The following is a 25,650-nucleotide window of genomic DNA, read 5'->3' on the forward strand; positions in this document are numbered from 1 at the left end:
GGGCTGTGTCCGAACGGGACCGAACTGATAGGGTGAAGCAGGAGAACCAGTTTTGGTGGCTTCAATCGGCACTTGATAGTGGGTAGTCGTGATGGGGTTTTAAGCCTTTGCCGGCTTACATACTTGTTTAATAGTATTAGGGTTTAGTTTTAAGGAGAATAGGCATGGTGGCACAAAAAAAAATACAAAAAAAAAATTTAAAAAAAAAAAATAAAAAACATTAACAAAAAGCATTAAAAAAAATAAATAATTAATAAAAAATAAAAAAAGACAACAAAATATGAAAAACAAAAATGTTAGATAGTTAGATTTGCTGCTGTGGTTGTTCTAGTTTTAAGTAGTTTATAGGTAGAATAGGTAGTTTAAGTTTTATTTAAGGACCTAATTTTAAGTAGTTTGTAAGTAAAAATAAAAAAGGATATTGATATTAGTTTTTTTTTTCAAATTTTCTAATAAATACAAAAATAAATAAAATTAAAATGAAGTAAAATAGATCTCAGGGCCGAAAGGCATTAGTTTTAAGTGTTATAGTTTAACTTAGAGTGTCCGTATGGGACCATTAAGTTAGTTGTAAGTTATGGATAATTAGGCTAGTTTTATGAATTTTTGTCTGGCTTTAAGATAGGTTTAAGAATGAATTAATAAAAATGAATTAAAAAAAAAAAAAAGTGCGTTGGACTGTCATGCAAGGGGTCTTGGGTTCAATCCCTGCCTGTGCCACCTTAATTTAAAAAAAAAAATGTTCGCGGGTACTGCCTCTTGGTATTGAGGTATTGACATATCCTTCAAGAGTAATTCTTGCCATGAAAAAGTGCTTCCTCAAACTAGCCGTTCGGATTCGGCCTAAAATTGTAGGTTCCTTCCATTCCTGACAACAGTACTAGCGCACAGGAATGGTTGAGAGTTGTAAGTCACTAGGCCCTGGTTCACAACGGCCTGTTGCACCACCCCATTTGACTTGATTTGAAGCACACGAAATTCACTTTTTTCCATTTTCTCCTCAAATTATTGAGTAGTCTGATAAAAATATCTGTCAAACACAAACTGACTGACGCAGCAAGTTTAGAAGTCAGAAATTTAAAACGTCACGGACTTATTGACCTGCCATCGTAAATACCATTGAAAAAGTTAAGCAAGTTTAAGTTAATAACGAAATACGTAAAAGATTAACTTGGTATAAGAAACTTGTTTGCCTTTATACAATGTCTAAATATAAAATAATTTATTTACAATTTATTTGCTCATATTTACATAATTAATGTCGTATTCATGATTGAATATTTATTTGCTTGTTTTTGTTAATTCAATTATTTAAAAAAAAAAATTAAACTTCAGTTTTGTTTTTTGTTTCTTTTTTTCTTCATTAAATTTTTTATTTAAATAGAAAACATTAAAAACTAAAAATTAAATAATATAAAACAATTTAAGGTTTGACTTAGCCTGTTTGGGGATGGAGTTGTTGTTGTGTATAATATATATGTATTTATATATATATATAAAGATAATGGTTTATGGATAGATGTACTTTTTACACAGTGTAATTTGTTTTATTTAATATTAATTTATTACTTAAAATTCTTTCTTTTTTTTGTTTGTTTTGTTTTTACTTTTATCTTAAAATGTATTTAACCACATCGTAATACCATTCAATCGATATACATATAAATGACTATATTTAATATAATAATTAATTTACTTCTTTCATTGCATTAAAATCCACATTTACATTTACTTTATTAATATTATTACTTTTTCATTTGTTTAAGTAAAATTATTTTGTTTAATCATTCATGTAAAAAAATAATTTACAACTCTTTTGTTTTGGGGGTTAACTTTAGTAATAATTTGTTTGTTTTTTTTTTTCATTTTTTGTTATTATTATTATTAATTATTTTGTTTTAAATGTATTTATTTCCTTTGGGCTTGAGGGTATAAGTTAGTTTAACATTTATTGATGTTAGTAGAAGTAGAAAAGTTGTTTTTTTTTTTGTTTTATTTAGAAAAAGAAAATTAAAAAAAATAAAACTTTATCTATGAGGTGAAGGAACAGCAAAGGGAATATCCTGCCTTTTTTGGTCAAAGCGTTTTAAACGCGTATAAAAGAGTACTTTCGTTTGCCAATGTTTTAAATTGAGGCAGCTCACATTTTAGAAATGGATGTAAACATCTTAATGGCACGGCCAGTAAGCTGGTAACAAAAATTTTACTTTTGAATACAAAACTAATTTTGTCACTACGCGGATCGATGCATGGAAATTGGAACTTAAATATAAGAATTCCTGAAAATAGTGGAGCTGGTTTGTGTGTTTGAAGCAAATTGAAAATATTTTTAATTGTACATCCTGTGTCGAATTGTTTAGATTGTTTGCAATCTTGAAGCTCATTTAGTAGGATGACCAAGTTTATTAAATGCAAAATACGACACGATACTTTTTTAATTAAGTTTAGTTTTAGGTCAAGGTTAGGGTAAAAGAATGTCGAAAGTTTTGGAACAAAGACAAAACTAGGACAAAATTATCCCGATTGTAGAATATATATTTGCTCTGTCAAAACACAAACACTCTTAAAGCTATTTCTTTTGTATAAAGAAAGGACCTCAAAAAAAGGTAGATAATATCTTAGGTTTTGAAGCTGGACCAAAGGCAGGATTAGGTGAAACTTTCTTAATGGGTTATACAGATATCTCATAATTCATATCATATACACTTGCTCGATCTGGTGTTGGTGTAGTTGCCCTCTGTTGATTGGCCACAGATGATGAAGGGCCTAAGCTATTGTTCGACATGTTATTTCCTGAATTCACTACACTGCCATTATTTCGAGCTTGTTGTTGATCCATTGATTGCATTTCCATGGAATCTGTCATTTCTAGAGCTCGAACAAATGACATCGGTCGTGTGGGTGTTTGCTTTCGTTTAATCTGCGGCGAGGGTTGTGTTTGTTGTAGATTCGGATTCGGAGGAAAGACAGGGACGCCACCTCTCAGGGCTGGTTGATAGCCACCACCGCCACTACCCGCACTGCCAACCATTGTATTCGTCGACGATGACTGTGCCACCACGGTGCTCGTTGATGAATTATTGCTACCGCCTCCTCCGCCGCCATATCGCATCATTCCGTATGGCTGTGATGTTTGAACTGGATTTGGTGATAAATGCTGTGAGGTGGCCACAACAATAGTTGGACTCGTCGGATTCGATCGATGGTGATGAATGTCGTATTGCATTTGGTGCTGCTGCTGCTGATGGTATTCGTTCAATGGTAGGCGGACTTGATTGAGAACATGACTCAAGGGGTGTTGCGCCATATTCATATATTGGCCTGGATGATGATTCGGCATAGTGCCTGCACTATTACCGCCGCCACCATTGCTGCCATTATTGAAGCCTGGCGATGTATCCTTCCACATATAGACACCACGTTGAGGGCTACCAGCGAGCTCGCGTATATTGTCGACTGTGTTGTTCGTTCGAGCGTAGGACAATTCGTTGGCGGAGGGACCACTGCTTCCTCCACCTTGTCGAACTAATTCACCTTCAGAAAGAAAACGTCGCTGGGGCGATCCATATTGACTATTATTTGCTAACATCATACCCCCAATGGCACTTCCAACTCCCATGCCACGCTGTTGTTGTTGTTGTGATAAACCATTGTGGTGCATCATCATTTGTTGTTGTTGTTGCTGCTGCTGCTGTTGTTGTTGTTGTTGCTGCTGTTGTGTGGGCAGCCCCGGAGCATATTCATAGTAAATTTGTGACTGTTGTTGCTGTTGCTGCTGCTGATTGTTGTTTGGTTGAAGCGATTGTTGTTGATTTAAGCCAACGGCTATGAAGTCTGGTCGACGTGGTTGAGTTGGGGTGCCAGGATTAGACCTAAAGCAAAGAAGACAACAAAAGAAATCAAAATACAAACATTAGATTCCAAATAACATTTTAATAGTAAGATTTTTCATTCTAGTGCCAACATAGAGTGCAGGCAAAACAGATTTTATTATTTTTTTGTTTTACTCTGAACAGAAAACACAAACTAATGTTCAATCAAAATGCAGATATTTTTAAAATATAAATATTATGTTTGTATATATAATGAAGGAGTTATTTTTTGAATTCAGAATGTCTTCAAAAGATGTGAACTGCATTGTTAAATAATTATTTTATGAAAAATGGAATACTGAACATCAATTGAACAAATTTTATTTATGTAAGAATTTTATAAAATTTTCGAAATGAAGATTACTAAATCAAATGTTAATGAACTATACTATTTAAAATTCTATACATTTAGACCTTTTGATTTAATTATTATTGAGTCGGATATTTTCCGCTAAAGTTATGTATCTACAAATGAGAAAACATCGCAAATGTTTTTAAATGGACTAGACTAGAGAATTCACTTCTGCTGTAGGCCTCTTTTTTCAGAATTTAAACAAAAACTTGACCTAAGCATTGGAAAACAAACAAGTCTTTAATTTTGTATTATAAATAATATCGATTAAGTGTATAATACAAAATTCAAATTCTCCTCATTTTTTTTATAATAAGCGCACACTCAAAGGGATATTTTACCTTTATTATGTAGACACAGTGTGAGCACTAGGAAAGGAAGAGAGGGGTTGAAAGGAGATGTCGGTGCACATTGGTTTTAAATTCCTGAATATTGCAATAGCTGGGAAAGCAAAAGTGTGGCAAGGCATTCCACATTCGCATAGTACGGCTAAGGAACGAATCTCTGTACTTGACAGTACGACCGAAGTTGGGCTCGTATATTTGGTATATTGATGAGCATTCCTAGAAGCGCGAGTATTACGGTCGAACTGTTTAAGGGGAAGAGTGCAGCTGGCTATTTCTCTAGAGCATAAAACATTCAAATAATAAACATTTAGACGATGTTCAAGTGACGTAAATGATCTTATGATGGTAATATCACTAGTCAATCTAAATGCTCTACATTCAATACTATCCAAGGGGCTTAAGTAAGTTGCAGGAGCACCAGCACAGATATGGGAGTTATACTCAAGTTTTGGACGTATATAAGTCTTGTAAATAACAGCCAGATCAGAGGGGGAGAAAAACTTCTTGCATCGCCTTAGAAAACCCAAACATCTTGCGGCATTTTTGGCGACGTCGCGTATGTGATCGTTCCACAAAAGGTGGTTGGTGTTACAGATACCGAAAATATCGAGATGTTCAGTTTCCTCGATGCAAGTGCCATTTATGGATAATGGCAAGTGGGGTATATTTCGCTTTAATGATACAAGACAGCATTGCGTTTTCGAAGCATTAAATTCCACGCGGTTTCTTATTCCCTATTGTACAATGCTGTTTAAATCGGAATTTAATGAGCTTATCATATTTTTTCGTTGAATTTCCACATCCGAAGAAGAGGGTTGTGAATCTGAAAACGAATATGAAAAGGTAAGAGTACTATCGTCAGCGAAACAATTTATTGGATTAGAAGTAGCAGACAGGAGATCATTAATAAAAATGAGAAAGAGTGTTGGAGATAAAACTGAGCCCTGAGGCACACCAGCATTTATTTTGTGGTTTTCAGACTTGAGTCCATCCAATACAACTTGTATTGAACGATTTGAAAGGTAATTACTAATCCAATGAAGGAGGGATTCATGTAAACCGAAAGCACGCATTTTCGAGAAGAGAGTCTGATGCCAAACATTATCAAATGCTTTTGAAATATCAAGTGCAATAATCTTTCTTTCTTCAAAACTATGTAAAGATTTGTTCCACTGTTCGGTGGGATGAACCATGAGATCACCAGTGGACCTATTGCTACGAAAGCCGTATTGTGGGTCATTAAGAAGCTTTCGATCTTCGAGATATTTCTTGAGCTGATAATTAATCAGAGTTTCCATGACCTTGGAAAGAAGGGGCGTAAGTGCAATCGGTCGGTAATTAGACGGTGAAGAAGATTCGCTTTTTTTTGGGAATAGCCTGGACAAAAGCTGTTTTTCATCCGCTCGGAACGAGAACTGAGGAGTAGGACAGATGAAATAGCTTACGCAGTGGTTTTGCCAGCGATAAAGAACACCTCTTCAGAACAATAGCGGGGATACCATCTGGACCAGCAGATTTATGAATGTTAAGATCTTTTAGGACTCATGCTACACTACGAGTGCAAAAAAAGATTTGCCCCATAGAATCATTAACTCGCTCAAGTACATGCGGAGTCATAACACTCACTGGCAGCGTTGAATTGGCGGCGAACTGCCTAGCAAAGAGATTTCAGAGATGTCATTCACAACGAGCGTAGGAACCGAGGAAGAGGAAGAATTCCTCATATTTTTTTACAAATGACCAAAAATTTGTTTTGCCTTTGGGACATTGCAGTATTTTTTGCCGTAATTTTTGGTAATGTCGAATATGGGCGTTGCAGGCATTCCTGGCTTGATTAAACTTATTCCGGTTTTCCTCAGTTGGATTGGCTTCAAAACAACGGAAGTTTACCTTCTTGACCCTAATAACCTCTTTACAATACCTTAGTATTTTTAAGACTTAGTAAAAAATGTATTCAAAGGTAGTATTTTGGATTTCAACTAAGATATTCGTAAAATCGGTGAGATCCTAAGAAATTCAATGCTAAGGACAGAACTTGTTGCCGATGCAGACGACGCAACAGATCACACTTGATTTATCAAAGCCTCAAGTCAAACAATGGTCAAACCAATTAATAACTTAATTATCCACTCAAATCTTATATTAAGGTATTTCCTGCAGATGGTTTTTAGTCGAAAGCTGTGTAACTTCAGTATGGAAAGGAAAAAATAAGAAATGTACTACACTTTTTGAGAATAAGTTCAGCTTTCTTGAATCGCAGCACTCTATTATCATAAGTAAAGTGGCTTTAAAACTGAAAAATAGAGTACCAACAAAATAAGTCTTAAAGCTATTCATTAAATATGTTTAGGTTGTTGAACATTAGTTTGTTGATTATTTGATTGATTTTTAAATGTTTATACATGACAATGATTGAATAATTATAATGGACTTGAAAATACCTATGATAAATGTTTACAAATCGTTTGTTTTTTTTTTGATTATTCGAAAAGTACGAGTACATACTAAATGAATGTTTTATTTATATAAGTATTATATTATTTTCTTCTAACCACGCTAACGTTTTATTTAAACGGACACATCAAAGCATAAATCAAAACACAAATCTAAAGCATAAAAAACATTGACAAAAATCTTTTTAACAAAATTTAATATTATGAGTATACTTTATTACAAATAAAAAGAAAACAACAGAAGATTAAAAACAAAAATAATTATGTATAATAATTGGAATCACATAAGCCCAACCACAGCTCCAAAATAAATCTTTTTTTTTTTGTCAAACTTGTATTATATTTATGTGATGTGAATGGAAACCATTTGCAAAGACAGTGCTTTTGAATGTTAACAAAAAGAAAATAAAGAAATCGACAAAATTCGGTTTTCTAAAGCACTAATAGTTCACAAACTCACCTCAACTGATAGTTTTTTATTTTTTAAATATGTATTACGATGAAAAGAACGAAGGCGACGACGAGGATACTCTAGCAAATTGAGTTTGAATCTGATGTTTGGAGACTACGATAGTTAAAAAATTGATATTAGTATTCATATTTGCTGAATAGTTTTATTTTGTATTTAGGAATGTATATAAACCATGTTTTCTTAATGGGTTTTGTATTTTATTCGATTTTAACGTTCAATGAAAATAAATAGCGATAAACTTTAAAATGCAAATAAATAAAAATTGACACAAGAACTGACGCAACGACACTTAATATTTAAGAATATGTATCATGATCATAAATTAAGGATACCGAGTTTTGAGTGAAAGTTCACCGGGGAGGCGATTTTATAGATTTCAAAGGGGAACGCTTTTTTCAAAAATCTCTACTTCTCCTTCTCGATTTGAAAATTGTCAGAATTAACGATAAGTTAATAAATGATTTTATGGAATCTAAGTCCTTTTTTCAATACCACTGATATCACAATTCTGCATTACAACTTTTTAAAATTAAGCAAAAAACCCTCCTCAATAAATTTCATTGAAAAAGTATATGTTAACTAAAGGGAAGCTTTGGAGATCATTGTGGTATTGGAAAAGTTAATAAAGTAAACTTAATGGATAATTTTGTCTTTATTAATTCTTTATTGTATTTTAATTAACAAAATAATTTATAAACTCAGTTTTAAGAAAATTAACGACTAACGAGGAGAACAAATATTTACGAACTACAATTTGGGCACATTTGGTTAGACGATAAAAAAAAATTAAGAAAACAAAAAAAGGCCAGTAATGATGAATTAATTGAGGCAAATTTTAACTATCATAATTATGTACATTAGAGCACAACTTCACATTGGAAAAAATATCATTTTTCAAGTTAAAGAAATGAATGCCAATTCTTGTATGTTTGCTTGATTAATCATAATGCAAGACATCTTTAGGACTTATCAACGCGATAATGACCTTATTCGCACAACTCGGGCACCTAGTAAACGAATTAATTCAAAAACCTGATAACAACATATAAATGCATCAATGACATTAAGTTAGGTTAGGTCAAAGTGGCTGTCCGGGATGGATGGAGTAGGACACACTTAGGCCAGTTTAATGGCCCATTGTAAAACCACATGAATAGTATCACGCAATGAAACTATTTTGAGTCCCTTACGAAACGTCAAAGACAGATTAAGATTGATCGTTTAGATCGTTTTAGAATAAATCTCCTCCCAGAAAGATCTGGAAGGTATAGAAATCTGGAATTGTTGCTGGGACATGGTGTATTCTGTGTGTTTTGGAATGCATTCTAATTAATTAAGAACACTCATAATGTTGTTGTTAACCCACTACGATAAAGCTTTGAGGGGAATAGCAAAGCTTGCAGCTATTTCTTTCCTAAGTTTATCAAGAGGTGTTAGGTTGATAAGGGTTTCCAGTCAATAGATGGGGTTGTGCGAAGTGATCCGCTTATGCATAGACAAGCTGAACGATGGATTTTAGTTAGTTATACCGTAATGGCACACTGTACATTAAAATTGGCCTGATTACGATATGTATAACCAATGCGTGATTCAGGGTTATTAGCCACATTTATTACCAATACCTTTTTTCAAGAAAAGAGAGCTAAAGTAGTTTCTAATTTTGTTCCCCTAAAATAAGACCCTAAGAAAAATGGCTACTTAACCTCGTCTGCGGATTTTAATTGGATTCCTTTAATATAGGGAGGGTTAAAAAATGGAATTTTGTATCTACACAGTCCACACCGGTCAGCCCAAAGTATTAGTTTATCTAAGCTGTTTGTAAGAGTTCTTTTAGGGTGTTAAGCTGTTTTCCTTAAACTGCTATAACAATGTATCTGGATTGACAATCACTCTGAAACCTTTCGCATCCAGATTAGTTAGGATTTTATTTACAACTGGGTTCCATAGCAGAGGGAATCGAACACAGCTTTGTGGTGTCTCTCTGGTTACAAATCTTCTAGCAGTAGAGTTATTGAGTTTTGAGTTGAGATGTCAGCGCAGATGTGTCTACATTGTTAATAGCACCTTTGATTTCAAGGAAAGCAACCATAGTGTACTCTTTATGAAGTATGAAGTATTCGAAGGTGGGTATTAAGGTGTGCAAGGCCGTTTTCACTGATTTGCCTTTATAGTAGGCAAGTTGAGACATAGAAAGAAGTCTTATATCAATACTTGTCCTTAAATCAATATCAATCAATCTTTCTAAGGTCTTGAAAAGCAATGATGATAGACTTATAGGTGGTAAATCTGTAGGGTTTATTTACAAGCATTTTCCTGACATATAATACTCCATATTTTTAAATTCTGAAGATGTTTGGAGATGTATGAAAACAAGAACGAGGTAATTAATACATACAAACAAATTTGTACTTCACACAGGTATTTTGTAAAGGTTGCTTTTTCATATAAACAAATTTGAACAACAACTACACAAATTTCGAAACGCTACCAAAACTATGTACATAGGAACCTCAATGTAAAATATTAAAAAACAACTTGGATTTATTAAACAATAAGTATTATATTTTTTTCCAAATAATACTGAAAGTTAATAAAGGTGCTGATACATTTTTAAATAAATATGTACAAAATACATTTAATGTCCTGGAAATTACTTTTCACTTTTTGAAGAAATAGAGTTCCAAATTTCGAACGATAATTTTAATAATATACAAACGTATAGACTAACAAGAATAACTTGTTAATACATTTTTAAACAAAAGGTTTAACTGCAGAAGCTTTGCTTGAACCAAGTGTTTCTAACTGGCAAAAGAATCAAATTGCGGACGGTTTTAAAACAATGAATAAGTGTAAAATAACAGCAAATTACTCCCTTTACTTCAGTTTTCCTTACTCTTCTACTTCAGAAAAATTGCGAGAAATTTAAAACGAAATAATACCTTAACTCAAAATAGTAAATCGTGCTAGAAACAAAGGCACATATTAATTCCTTATGTGAAATGTTTGCAAAATGATGTAACCAAGTAACAATTTATTTAATTTTTATTTAAAAACATACTAAAAAGCAAACATAAAACTATTTAATTTCTTATTTTAATGTTCATATAAGCGCTGTGTATGGGCTGCGACGAGAGATATAAAAATAATACAAAATCAACATAATATAATTATGTATGTAATAATATAAATTAATATAAAATAATATTGATGTTATACGACGACGTTTAAAAAAAAAGACTACAATACAAGTACTCATATTTAAAATACACAAATCTATCACGAAATTCGATGGAAGAATTTTAACCTAAAACAATTTTCTAAATTCATTTGTATGGTTTTGTTTAATAAAATTACCGGTAAAGGTAAATATAAATCGAAGGTACTTCCAGCTATGTCCATCTGTTCGCAACCATCGAGTTTTGCAACACAAACAAATTTGTGTGGCAACAAAGAAAATATTGGTTTTTGCAAATTTTCGCAATAAGGTGCAAATCAATATTTTTTTTTTCAATCAGAAGAAAGAAAAAAATAAAAATAAAATATTATGTATACAATTAATGTTAAAACATAACATAAAAAGTATTTTTTTTACATTATTAACAATTTTAATTACAACTATGTAATTTCGCAAAATAAAAATGTAAGTAAAGAAAAAATAAAAGAAAGAAATTAAATTGGAAGAAAAACTAAAAGTAAAGAAAAAGCTGAAGGAAATAATATATTTAAGTTTTTTTCGATTCTTTTTTTTTACTAACCTTCGGACTGGACTAGACATGGCTAAGGGGGTCGCTACGCCCAGTGCTTTGATTCGTTGCTGCATTGTGGGTGTGGCTGAGGTAACGGCTCGATTTTGTGCTGCCACTATTGCTGGATTTCCCGGGTGCGTTGGATGGTCAGGCGAAAGTGCATCAGGATTATAAACTCGCTGTGGTTCAAGCCCTCTGAGGATACAAAGATTATAGTATTAAACACAATTCATATAAATTATAATTAAATCAATATATACATATTTTCAATTAAAAATAAAATCCAATATTTCTTAGAAGGTATCTGGAAATATGTTTTAACAAAGTAAACTGAGAGTTTTAAATTGAACAGCTTTTAAGATTGAAAATTGATCTTCTTAAAGAAATAAAGTCGAAATTAAGTATCTTAGGTATACAATAGAACATCTGCACAATCGAGGACATAAAGGACTCCGCAAGGCTCAGCAAAGTTTTATCGAACGAACATTGTAATCCTTCATTTCTAAAAAAGCCTGATGGAACCTGGACAGCCTCTCCATCTCCAGCCGAATCTCTTGAGCTACTGATGAAGACGCACTTTCCGGGTTGCGAGAGTGATAACCCCGAATAGCTTGAAACCACAGAGCTAAACGTACCTCATGTGGAGCAAGTCAATTCCGTAATAACCAGAGAAAATATTTTGTGGGCCATCAATACTTTTTCTCCATATTTATCCCCAGGCATGGATGGCATACTGCCAGTTATGCTTCAAAAGTTGCATGATGTGGCAGCTCCATGGCTGGAACAAATTTTCAAAGGATGTCTCCTTCTCAAACATGTGCCCATGTTGTGGAGACAGGTCAAAGTAGTTTTTATCCCGAAAGTGGGTAGGCGAGGTCACGAATCCGCGAAGGATTTCAGACCAATAAGCTTAACATCTTTTGTGCTTAAAACCTTGGAGCGCATTCTTGATTACCATATTAGAGAAATCCTAGTTGGACGACCTCTCGAAAGCTCTCAGCATACATATCTTAAGGGCAAATCTACGGAGACTGCCCTCCATGAGGTAGTGCGCACTGTAGAACAAACAATCCATTATAAAGAATTTACTCTTGAAACCTTCCTAGACATAGAAGGTGCTTTTAACAACGTCCTTACAGAATCCATAGAAGAATCGCTCGTTAAGTTCGGTGTAGAAGACTTCATTCGAGAATGGATTATTTCCATGCTCAGTGGTAGGAAGATCGAGCCACGTGAGTAGGGGAACACCCGAGGGTGGTGTCCTTTCGCCTCTTCTATGGCTTCTGGTCATGGATACAATTCTCGTTAAATTAGAGAGATGTGGAGTGAAGACGGTAGCCTATGCAGATGATTTGGTGCTATTGGTGTCAGGAAAGTACACCTCTGTGATTAGTGAAATCACGAAGTCAGCTTTGAAGAAAGTTAGCAACTGGACCACTAGTTGTGGACTAGGAGTTAATCAAAGTAAAACTGAACTGTTGCTCTTTACCACCAAAACTAAAGTACCGCCTTTCACGCTACCTCGACTCAACGGTCAAATCCTATCATTGTCTTCCAGCGCCAAATATTTGGGAGTTATACTCGACCCTAAGCTAAACTGGAAACTAAATATTGAAGTACATCAAAACTTTCGGCAAATAGTGGGGACTTCAGTCGAAGATGATTTTATGGACGTACACAGACGTAGTACGTCCAATCTTAACATATGGTTCGATTGTGTGGTGGCCTGCTCTTAGCAAAGCCTATAATATTAATAAGCTAAAGAAGGTTCAGAGAACAGCTTGCGTGGGCACCACAGGGGCCATGCGTACTTGCCCAACTGACGCCTTAAACGTTATTTTGGATCTTCTATCAATCGACCTTTTTATTAAATACATAGTTTCCTGCAGCGCTATTAGACTGAAGGAATCGAATAGCTGGTTGTTAAAACCTTATGGTCACTGCAACACTACGAAATTGATTCCCTCAGATATTATCTCGGTAGACACTGACTACTGCACTCCTACTTTGAGCCTTAGTAAGGGTTTTAAGGTTATTTTCCCATCCAGACAAGATTGGGAGGATGACATCGTGTCGATAGGTTTCGACACAACCATCTTTACTGACGGCTCAAAGATGGAGTGCGGAGTTGGTTCTGAGATCTTTTCTGAGTCCCTAAATGTAGCCAAATTCTTTAGGCTTCCTGACTTTGCTGGCGTCTTTCAGGCTGAACTGCTGGCAATAAGTGAGGCATGTAAGTTACTTAAACAAAGCCCAAACCAAAACCGAAATGCGGCTTTCTTTACAGACAGACAGGCAGCTGTCAAAGCCATTAACTCGGCCACATCCTCATCTAAATTGGTCCAGCAATGTCGCGATGAGCTTGCGAGCCTGAATATTAACCTCGGTGTCACCCTGATCTGGGTTCCGGGCCATAGTGGTATCGTGGGAAATGAACGGGCTGACGAGCTAGCCAGCAAGGATCGGCCCTTCATAGCTCACTTGCGGAAATGGTTAACATTCCTCTTGGTGCTATGAAGGGTAAAATCTTTTCTATCTACCAAACTGAATCAAACCGAAGGTGGAGCAATTTACCCAACTGCATTATATCTAGGAAGATATGGCCCACCTATAACAAAATCCGAACAAACGATCTTCTAAGCAGGCCAAAGCAAGACATAGCCAGGATTGTTGCGGTTTGTAGCGGACATTGGCCTATAGGAGTTCATGCAGAGAAGTTGGGTATCTCTTACAACACATTTTGCCGTAGCTGTAGTGACCAAAGAGAAAGTGAAACCATAATCCATTTCCTCTGCAAATTTCCTGCTTTGACAAACACCAGAATGAAATGCTTTGGAAAAGCATTCTTTCAAGAACTCGATGAGCTATCTGAGACAAAGATTAGAGACCTAATCTTTTTTCTCAATGCGAAAAAATGGCTCTAACATAATCGCTATGAAGCTTCTCTATCAATCTATTGCTTTCAATCAAGGGTCAAACGAGTTTTTGGTACACTACAGCACTAATTGGATCTCAGGCTAGGTTGCCTTGAGATCGCCATTTCTACCTACCTACATATGCACAACTACGGCCCTTTTTTAAATGGGATGAAAACTTTTTGTTTGCCCAAAACATAAGAAAGGAGACTCAGAGGCATCAGTTTCCTTATTCTTTCTGCCGTGTTATGTGAATGTCTTAAGCCGTTCGTCAACAACCTGATAGGTTCCTATCAGTGTGGCTTCATACCAGGAAAGTAAATCATTGACCAAAAATTCACATTACAGCAGAGCTTTTAAAAAAAAATCCAAGAACTTGACTATGGAGAATACACGCTGCTCTATCAATGGTGGAAAAGATCTATCCGATGCATTTGATGTCAAAAAATGTTTTCGACAAGGCAATCACTTTTATGCGACTTCTTCAACATCGTTCTAGAAAGAATTGTGCAAAACCAACACGTCAACACTAGAGGCACAATCTTCCAAAGATCCATCCAATTACTTGGATACGCCGACGATATTGACCTCGTTGGAAGATTAAAGCGAGAAGCAGAGAAGATGGATTTAGTGGACAATGAGGGCAAGACCAATTATTTGTTGGCATCAAAAAAGGATATTCAACGATACGCCGTCTTGGACTAAACGTCAACATTAACAGCTATAACTTTGAGGTAGTGAAAGACTTTGCCTACCTATGAACGGCTGAAAATGTATACAACGACAGCAGCGTTGAAATCAAACGAAGATTAAGTCTTGCAAATCGTTGATTCTTTCCAAAGCAAGTCCTATCAGGAGCATCTAAAGTCATCATCTATAAGACGCTCATTATCCAGAAGACGAGAGCGTCATAGGATGCTTCGAGAGAAAAATTCTTCGTGTGATTTTTGGTATCGTCTGCATAAATGGAGAGTGGAGAAGAAGATACAACCACAAACTATACGGACACTGATCCGGTTAAATTAGATGGCTGGGTCATGTAGAGGAAATGGACATCGACGGAAGGTCTTCGAATCCAATTACGTTTGACGGCGCAGTACAGGAAGACCGCGACTAAATTGGTGCACGCAGGTGGGATAGGATATCAACTAACTGGTAGTGCGACCGAGCTGGCTGGTACCGCATGTTGGTTGAAGCTCAGGTCCGTCCCGGACTGTAGCGCCATCTTAAGTAAGTAAGATAGAATACTTTTTAAGAAATTTGTGCGACACGATTTTGCTCATCTCATTTATAAATATCTGCATAATATAGATAAGTTTGCCTTAAGCTGGAAAGTCTTAGCCATACTCAATTGTGTTAATAATAATACATTTCATATAATACAAACCTAAAATTAAATGTTACCCTACAAAAATACCAACTTTTTGACTTACCTCTGTCTTGAATGAGGACTATGCCGCGGATGATACATTCTCATGTGACGCGGAGATTCTGGACCACCTCCTCCACCTACACCACTAGGTCCATTTGCACCAACCACCATATTTGTATTCTCAATTGGGGGCAGATAAAAATTACTTGAATTATGCCTCTGCAACGGTGGGGTTGGCTCGCAATCTTGACTTTGGGATGCTTGTGGTGGATCCATGTCAGTATCTGAGCAATCACGGCCCGGTGAAAGCTGCATTAATGGAATATAGTCAAACTTTCAAAATGTTTTCTTTAAATTAAATTATTTATTTAATATTATTTAAATGTTAAAATCCTAAGTTTAAAATATATAATCTGATTTTGTATTCTATGCCGTATACTACATATTAATAAAACGTATTTATAAATAACTTTAATTTTGCATAATTTATTATTAAAAAATAATAAAGAAGTATTTAATTTGTTGTAAACGTTATTTTTTATACATTTATATATGTAAATAGAAAAATGCTTTTTGTATATATATATAAACCAAAAAGGAAAGATAACATAAACATTAGATGTAAATGGATTTATCATTTAATAAATATTTATTTACTAAAAAAAAACATTACTCTTTACTTTTATTTTATTTTATTTAGAATTAAATTTTAAATATTCACATTTATAATTGATTGTTTTTTTTTTTAATAATTATTGTGGAAAGGTGGCATAAATAAAATTGAAAGATATAGAATATTATGTAACAAATAAGATTTATGTTAAAACACAATGAACATTTATTAAAAAAAAAAAGTTATTTTATTTATATGTTAAAAAATATTTATGTAATTTTTAGATAACGAATATTAAAAATAAATATTATTAATTTATTGAACAAATATAATCTTAAATTCTATTTGAAAAAAAAAATAATATTAATAAACATTAGATTAGATTTTTTTGTAAATAAAACAAATATTTTTTATTGGTTTACCTTCGGTTCGGTGCGTTCTTTTAGTGTGGACAAGTTTTTATGACCAATTTATTTACAAAAGAAGAATCAGTAAGCAAAACTTAAAGGAAAAATTTGCATGCACTCAACTAAGTGTTAATTTTTTTTTTTTTTTTGGTAAGACAAAAATTAGCTTATGAGAAGATTTAGTGAGGTTTTAGGTTTTATTTTTAATACTAGCATTCTAATCATTAATAATATAATTTATATGATATGTGTGTACGGTTATGTAAGTTACGATTGTTTAAATTAAAAATAAAAAAAATATTTAGTACCAAACAAAAACACCTTCAAAAAATATTCCGTGTCAAACAATATCATCACCTTACCTAAAAAACCGGTATAAAACAACGAGAAATGTATCCTTAAAAAATGTATTTACTTTGTGGCCTAAAGACGCCGCCATAATTTAGTTTCAACATAATTTCCAAGAAAACACAAGGTCGAAATGGTTAAATATTTTAGTTTAACTAATAGCATCTGTGTAGTTTATTACGATTTTCAAGAACATTTCAAAGTAAAAAGTTCTTAATCATTCTTCATAAAGAACCTTTCAAAGTTTTTCTCCCTTAAGGTATCCCCAAAATCAATGCTAAATAAATAACCACTATTTTAAAAGTACTTTTTTTTCAATTTCAGTTAGTCAATAACAAAATATTTAAAAATATAAACATTTACGGTAAATTCTTTGACAAATTTCTAGTCCCTAAAACTCGATTTAATAAAAATTCGAATTCGGTTGTATTCTGACTCATTTTTTCATCAAGTTCTGGAGCGTTAGAGCTTTAATTTTAATGATCAGCTTCTCAACTATAAGACCACACAAGAGAACATAAAAACAATGGCCAATTTGTCAAGAAATAATTTGAAATCTAAAAGACTTAGACTTTTTTAGGGGCGCCAGCCCAAATATGTGAGTATTATTAAAGTTTTGGACGAATGAAGTCTTTGTAAATTACAGTCAGATCAGAAAGGGTGAACAATCTGTCTGTCAATCAGTCTGAAAAATTCTAGGACCGAGCAGCGTTTTTGGCGATGTCGAATATGAGATCATTCCATAAGAGGAGATCTTTGATACACATACCGAGTACTGAAAGTTGATTAATTGCCTGGATGGAAGTACCGCTCATGGATAGCGGCATCGGGGATAGGGGTTACGCTTTACCGACAGGAGACAAACATTGGTCGCATTCACAAAGCTAGTGGCTACATAGTCAAGGGATTCTAATTGGCTAAATCTAACTGCAAAAGTAGTTGAAATTTCCCCTCCGGCGGCGTAGTGTAAAAAATTCAACTACAAAGTTAGGTTAGGTTAGGTATAAATACAAATATAAATCTTTCAAATTTTGTCTTAAATTATTATTATTATTACAAAAAATAAGTTAAAGTTATCAAATCAAAAATGTTTCTTATTTTATATATTTGTATTTGTCGATAATAATATAAAAGTTCCAGTTTGACTAGTCTTGTAGTGTTGTTTTGCATTCACAAAGCTATTAGAATTTTGACTACGTAGCCACTAGCTTTGTGAATCCGACCAATGTCTTATTCAATTTGAGGTCACCTAATTTGTTTAACGTGCGTAGTAATTAACAGTTATGGGAGCCAACAATTCCATATCGAAACTTTAAGACTAAAAAAAATACAAAAAGCTTCTAAACTTTAAGTCTACACAAGACAATATTAAAACAATGGACAATTTGTCAAGAAATAACTTAAAATCTCAAACGTACAATACTTGTTTTAGGGGCACCTGCCCACAGATCAGAAGGGGTGAAATTTCTTGCAACGTCGGAGAAATCCTAAGCGTTTTTAGCGATATCAAATATGCTAACTTTCTTTGCGAGGTGATCTGTTTATACATACCGAGTACTGAAAGTTGATTAATTTACTGGATGCAAGTGCCGCTCATGGATATCGGCATTGGGGGTGAGGATTACGCTTTACCGACAGGAGGCAACATTAAGTTTTTAAAGCAATAAATTCTATACAGTTCTTCCCTATTGGAAAATCCTGTCTAGTTCGAAATTGAATGAGCTTATCATACGCTGCAGTTGCAGTTCCACATCTGAAGGACAATTGTGTTAACCAAGACACCCTAACATATGAAAAGCTTATGGTACTACCATCAGCGAAACAGTTTAATGGATTAAACATGGCAGGCAAGAAATCGCTTATGAATATGAGGAAGAGAATCTGAGACAAGACGGAGCTCTGCATCATTTAATTTATGAGTTTCAGATTTGAAACCATCCAATAAAATGTGTATTGAACGTTTTGAAAGGTAGTTTCTAATCCAAAGAAGAAGAATCAAATCAATACCATAAGCACGAATTTTCGATGAGAGAGCCATACTCTATCAAATGCTTTTTAAATATCAAGTGCAATAATCTTACTGTAAAGATTTATTCCACTGTTCGGTGAGATAAACCATGAGATCACCAGTGGACCTATTGCTACAAAAGCTTTTCTGTTATTAAGAAGATTTCGTTCTTCTAGGTATTTTTTAAGCTGATATTAAATCAGCTTCCCATTACCTTGTAATGTCCATAGGTAGACATTTTGTTTGCTTAAAGAAATTAATTGGAATGTGTGGACATTATGTCTTTTTAAGAAGGCATGCTTATTTTTTTTACACTTCAGAATTGCAGAAAGTAATAAGCTTATAGCAAGCGTCAAACTACGATCAGAGGCTCATCATAAGTGCATGTGTTAGTCGTTAGTAAAAAATAATACAATTATAGCCTAACACACGCACAAAATTAGCATTAAACTATTAATTAAACAAAACAAGAAATAAAATGATAACGTTTACGATAGTGGAGCACTGGTTCTAAACAATGATTTTAATCCCACCTTATTTAAATTTAAATCTATCGATGAACAGTTTAAGTTATATAAAATGCTCATTCGACTTAAAGCTTCATTCTTGCCATAGTTAGTTCTATGGAAGTCAATATGCATAAAATCAAATGTGCGCAGGTAATGAGTTCCGCCCCGGTAATTTAAATGTACACAAGAAAGCAAATGAGGTGCATCAATTTCACCACTAATGAGTTGATGAAAAAACTAAGTCATTATTAACAAGCCTTTGATGGAGAGATTGCGTTTGAAGAAGTAGATATAAAAAAAAAAAAAAAAAGGAAGACCTTTAAGGCGAATGAAATTATGTTGAATTTATTCAATACGTTTTCTATGAATTTCGTAATAGGGAGTCCATACCTGCGAAGCTTATTCAAGATGGGGACGAACATGGCAATTATACAAAGAAAGGGTAACATAGGGATCATTGAACTCCTTTGCCCAGCGTTTTATAAAACCAAGCATAGAACTTGCCTTATTAACAATAAAATTAATGTGATGTGTATACTCTAAGTTTGAACAGAAATGTACACCTAAATCTTTAAATGTGGAGACGCGACAGAGCTTTTGCTGTGATATACAAATACAATAATCAAATACACTAAAGATTCGTTTTTTAGTAAAAGTTATCGTCTGGCATTTTAAAGGGTTGAGGACAAGGCTATTTTTTCCACACCAAAATGTGAAACTATCAATGTCGGCTTGTAAAAGAATACGATCATGGGTGGACTTTATTATTTTGAAAATCTTCATATCGTCAGCAAAAATGAGAAGTTCACTTGAGCGCAGACATGACGATACATCGTTAATAGACAGGATAATCAGAAAAGGGCCGAGATAGCTTCCCTGAGGAACACCAGATTGAGCAACAAAAGGTTCAGAATGACAATTTCTAAATTTTACCTCGTAGGATCTGTTTTTAAGGTATGACTAAATCCAAGCTAAGAAAAATGGTGGAAAACCAAGAGCTTTAAGTTTAAATAAAATAATTCCGTGGCTAAGTTGGTGAAAAGCTTTAGAAAAGTCAGGGTATACACAGTCAACTTCATAACCTTGTTCTAAAGCGTTTGAATATATGATTCAGAATGTGAGCAGATTAGTAACGGTTGATCTTTTTTTCACAAAACACACTTTCACAAACAACTTGTTGAAATACTTTAGGAATGCATGAAAGCTTTGCAATGAGCCTGTAGTTGCTTATATCCAACTTGTTACCTTTCTTGAAAATTGGTGTTAGAAATGACTTCTTCCATATACTGGGAAATTTGCCCGTTTTTAGAAAAAGTTTGAATAAAAACGTAACACTTTTTTAGTACTATGGGGGAATACCATCAGGACCGGCTGAGCAGTCATCATTCAACGCATAAAAAGATAAAGGACCGTATTCTGTAGCACAGGTATATGACTACAGCTAGTTTGCGAAGAGGTGTGAAGATTATGAAAATATACTTCATCAACTTCTTGAGGGCTGTTTATTTAGTTTTACTTTGTGTTAAAAAACTTTTTTAAATTGCACAGCAAAATCAGTGTTACTGTCAAAAATGTTTTCCCAGTACGGGAGCACCCCTTCACCTATGACACGATAACTTCAATTCTATAACCGTTCCAAGGAAGGCATAGGATCCATAGACCCTGTTTAAATTTCAGTAACTTAGAGGTCCATGGACATTCTAACCGCAAATATTGTGCAAATCATTATTGCCATAGACCTAGTCACACCGAGCACTTCGAATATTTATTAGAACCAAAATACAATTTATTAAATAACCTAAAATCAAAATGTTTGCCTCTTAATCAATACTGACAAACATTCCATTTTATTAGTCGATAGAATCTCAGAAATTTATCTATGTATGTCAAAAAATCAACCAGGGTGCTATAAATGTACTTTTAAATTCGTTAGAACTTTGTTTTATTAAACGGATATCTAAGTCCTTAAAACTCAGTAAATTTACACTGAGTTCTAAGGAAATTATAGAAAGTGAAGAAATGCTCGAGCTATAAATATTTTTTAAAATAAACGGAGAGTTATTAGATAGTTATTAGAATCAATTTTTAAATCTTTCAAATTTGTCTAGAAGAAAAACATACTGTCTATTACAACAATATTTTTAGCAATTTACTGAAACTAATAATTGAATTAGAAATAAAATTAAAAATTTGGAAACTAACTTAAAAAACTAAATAAAAACACTTCATTTTTACAACATTTTAGGTTTCTACAAAAACAAAAAAAAAACAATAATTAATTACACGGTTAACATAAATAAAAATTGATCAACATTAATAAGGATTCACAATACATTTATTGAATTGGGATTTAATTTTTTTTTGAAATTCTTTATACGTATACTTTCAATTTTATTTGGAAACTTACATATGCGCACATCTACGTGATATAATGTGTGAGCACAGAAAATAATATTTTTTTCGTAAATAAAAATTTATAGAAATTAATCATTGAGAAATAAAGAATAGTAAAAGAAAAACAAATTATAGTAAATTAAAACAAAATAACAAAACATCCGAGTACGATACAATTTTATAAATCATTCCTTTTTTTTTGTTAAAGTTTAATAAGAAAATTCTTATATTTACTCCGTTTTCCCAGGAAAAAATTGAAAAAGACACTTTTTGCGCTGAACTAAATTGTAGTCGATCAGTTTTTCAAGGCAAGGATTTCAAAGTTTTTGAAATAAAACATCAATTTTAGTTAAATTGTGATCGCTTTCTGGAAAACTAAGTTTCTACACTATGTTTGTATTGCATTAAATGCTTATTATGTGTATAAATAAATAAGATTTCCAAAATTTCGTGACCTCGGTAAGCTGATTGGTGACTAAGCATGCTGCTGTTAATTACATAGCAGCTGTTGAGGTGTGGAATCTCTTAACTCAAGACAGCTAGGCATGATAAGAAATGCTGTATTCAAAGCTATAAATGAGGATTTGTTAGCACTGCAAATAACAAAAGATCATTGCATTGGAGCCTGACTTGGGTTTATCTATGATTGAGAAACTGGAAATATCTTTGGATGTTCAACGTGAACTAATGATTGTAAAAACTGGAAGGGCTTTATTGCACTCCTAGGAAACCCTAACTGTATTTACTAACGCATCATACATACAGAACTTGAGTAACTATTCCGAAAGACGTTTATTATGGACGCTCGTTCTACTTCATTGGCAAATGAAGTTTAAGAGATCCAATAAGACAAACACTTGGAAAAAACCGCCTTAAGGCGATCGATGTTTAAAAAGAAGATGATTACATAAATTCAGAGGCAATTCAGGTAAACGTAGGCCCATATGCTTTACGGATACTCTTTAAAGGAATTCCTTGTTGGATTTTTCTAAGGACACGCAATGGAATGGTCCTTTTTGAGCATCGGAGTGGCTGTAGTTATCGGCAAGTGTTGAATGTTGCGAATTACTTGCTTTCAAAATCATAATTAGAATAAGAAACATGATCAAGGGCTACCAAAGCAACATCAATGATTTAAACACCTTGGGAGAATTTGTATAGGAATACTAAACCAACCCTTTAAAATGAAAAAATCAAAAGGCATTTAAAACTCTGAGGATTATTTTGTCAATATAAAGAGAAAGAGCTGAAAATGTATGTTTTTTGAAAAAAATTACTTTCATTTGATGCATAAGTCATCAAGTGCCGTTAAGAAGTTACGGAAAAAATCGAACTTTAAGGTTCATAAAATCACATTTTATACAAAAACATCAAACGGTTTAAATTGATCATCGGCGTTTTTGAAACTTGAAATCATGCAGTAGTTATTTCTGTTGAATTTACGCCCAAAATGCCCTTAGTCTTCTGGTATAATAAAGGAATGAAAGCGTTGACCAGGACCGACCCAGGCAATCTTGCGCCCTGTGCAAGATTAGTAGAAAGCGCCGCTTTTTAATATTTTCACACATAAACTGATACACAAGCATAAGCCTTTTCCACATTACTCAGGAGGTAGACCTTCAGACTCTCAGTGCTTTTTTTGTTATTGAGGTATCCCAAGTAACCCTAAACCATAAACTAAAACGCAGCGATAAAATGAGCAGAGGGGAAACGTTTAAACTTGGAAACTTACTTTTCTGGCCTTACATTTTGCAAATTCAGAAATGAGATCATCAAAGTCTAAACAATTTAATAATTTCTTTTTAATGGACATTATAGATAAGCCTACCAATCTTTCTTGAGTCATGTTTGTTCTAGGATAATTTTTAATAATTTTAAGTTTAGAAAAACTACATTTTCCTGAAGCTACCATGGACAATATAGATCTCTTGAGTCATGGTTTTTCTAAGATAATTTTTAATAATTTTAGATTTAGAAAAACTACGTTCTCCTGAAACTACCGTGGCCGGGATTGTATAAGGGATTTGGAGAAAAAATAAATTCGGAGCAAAATCTTCAAGGTTTTAACTAAAAATTAAATTTAGCACATCTAAACTTGAGCTTTGTGGTGTAACAAGCAGGCATATTAATTTAACTCTTGAAACAATTCTTTTCCACCTAAATCTTTCAAACTACCTAATGTTAAAACATTCTGCAAATTAAGGCATGACGCAGGTACATTTTTAATTTTTAAACATTCGCTTATGTTACATAAAAATGAAAAATTGATGTTATATGTATCAAGCTGTTCAAACCTTTCTGTAATTGATTGAATGGTTTCATTAAGAATTTGGGGAAAAAATCTACTTAAAATCTTTGTTTCGGGTCTAATATAGTTTCAAGGCATTCATCAGCATAAAGTCTTCTTTGTCTTCGTTGAAATCGCAATGATGAAGATTCAAGAAACATTGTTAGTATTTCTAGGGAACTAGCAATAGGTTACGCTCGGTTAATTGAACAAACCTATCCATTAAATTTTTTATCGGAACGCATTCAAATTAAACTGTTTTTTGTATTTTCTAAAACTTTTATGCCAGTTGACAGATTAACGGACGGACATTGCAAATATTTACTCGGCTCTAAAACATCAAACCAAATTTTCAGGCAACAAGTAATTGTAAAATCAAAAATGTTATTTCCTAACGATTCTGCAATGTTTTTTGCCTCTTGATTTCCTATTTCTATATAAGGGCTAAATGTGTTTCTTCTTAATTTGTTTTTAAAAGGTCTCAATGCTTCTAACCTGCTCTTCCATCTAGTCTAAGAAAGGGGTTTCAAATTAAGACTTGAAATTTTTTTCTTATAAATATCCCACCTCGTTGTGGAACTTGAAAAAAAGTTATACAAACATTAAATTTAATCGAAAAAGCATCACTAACCACTAATTTTAAAGAATGCGAGCAACATGGAACGAAAAATGCTCTTAGTTCCAGGGTTCGAATTTGATTCGATTCGATTTCATATTGGAACCATTATCATAACTTTGGCTTCGACACTTGCTTATTAAAATTCCATGTAATTCAAACTTGTCTAAAATCAACTGAGTCAGTCATATTCTTGAGTTAAATTTTCATTGAATGCAATCATGAAAGTGATGTTAATTAGTGCGCAAGAGATATCTTAGGACAGTTGTGATGAATTTTTTTTTGAGATTATTTTAAGAATGTTTGTGGTTAAAAAAAATGGAAAATAGTAACAGTACATATTTGTTTGCGCAAGATCAGATTACATTTTCTTTCTCCTGGTTATGCGCCCCCAGAATTGTGCGCCCTGTGAATTTGCACATCTTGCACATATGCTTTGTCCGGCCCTGGCGTTGACTGCTTTCAGGTAAATCAGAACTTAGAGTTGAATGCAGACAGCGTTTTTCTGAAATCTTGGGTAACATATCCTCAGACTTGAAAGGTAACATTAAGTAGAATAAGGATACTCTAGCAGGTTTCTGCGTTGAACTTTAATCCCTAGCAGAATAAAAAGAGAGCGGAAGACATGGAAAATTAATTAGACAAATTAGTTGGCAAGAAGTCCTTTGGAAGAAATATTATTCCATAATATATCAAAACCTCCCTTTTTAAGTAAAGTAATAGTTCAAACAATTGAACAGAAATTTTAAATACAAACATTTAACTGTTAACGAAAAAGATTAAACCAATTTAAAATATTTCGAACTCATTGTTGCCTAAGTTCAATGGAAAAATCTATATATACAAAAATCAATGCCACTTTTCGTTGTAATGTTATAAATCAACAATGCCTTTACCGATTTGGCTAATTTTGGTCTTGAATTATTCGTGGAACTCCAG

At 33.4% G+C, this 25,650-nt stretch overlaps 1 protein-coding gene across 4 annotated transcripts in view; it reads right to left on the bottom strand.

Moving 5' to 3' along the window:
- Positions 1-1,964: 1,964 nt before the first annotated feature.
- Positions 1,965-25,650, bottom strand: part of LOC129948426 (palmitoyltransferase ZDHHC8) — a 121,960-nt gene continuing 98,274 nt past the window's right edge. For 3 of the 4 annotated variants that reach the window (XM_056059429.1, XM_056059430.1, XM_056059428.1), the window contains exons 7-9: positions 15,591-15,838; positions 11,252-11,437; positions 1,965-3,872 (exon numbers count right to left, since the gene is read on the bottom strand). In XM_056059429.1, the coding sequence (XP_055915404.1) occupies positions 2,672-3,872; positions 11,252-11,437; positions 15,591-15,838 (1,635 nt within the window). In that variant the 3' untranslated portion in view covers positions 1,965-2,671. Of the gene's footprint in view, positions 3,873-7,484; positions 7,590-11,251; positions 11,438-15,590; positions 15,839-25,650 lie in introns of all 4 variants that reach the window. The other variant, XR_008781870.1, reaches the window with a different exon arrangement.

Source organism: Eupeodes corollae, chromosome 2 (genome assembly GCF_945859685.1).
Source record: "Eupeodes corollae chromosome 2, idEupCoro1.1, whole genome shotgun sequence".
Classification (NCBI taxonomy): Eukaryota; Metazoa; Arthropoda; class Insecta; order Diptera; family Syrphidae; genus Eupeodes; species Eupeodes corollae.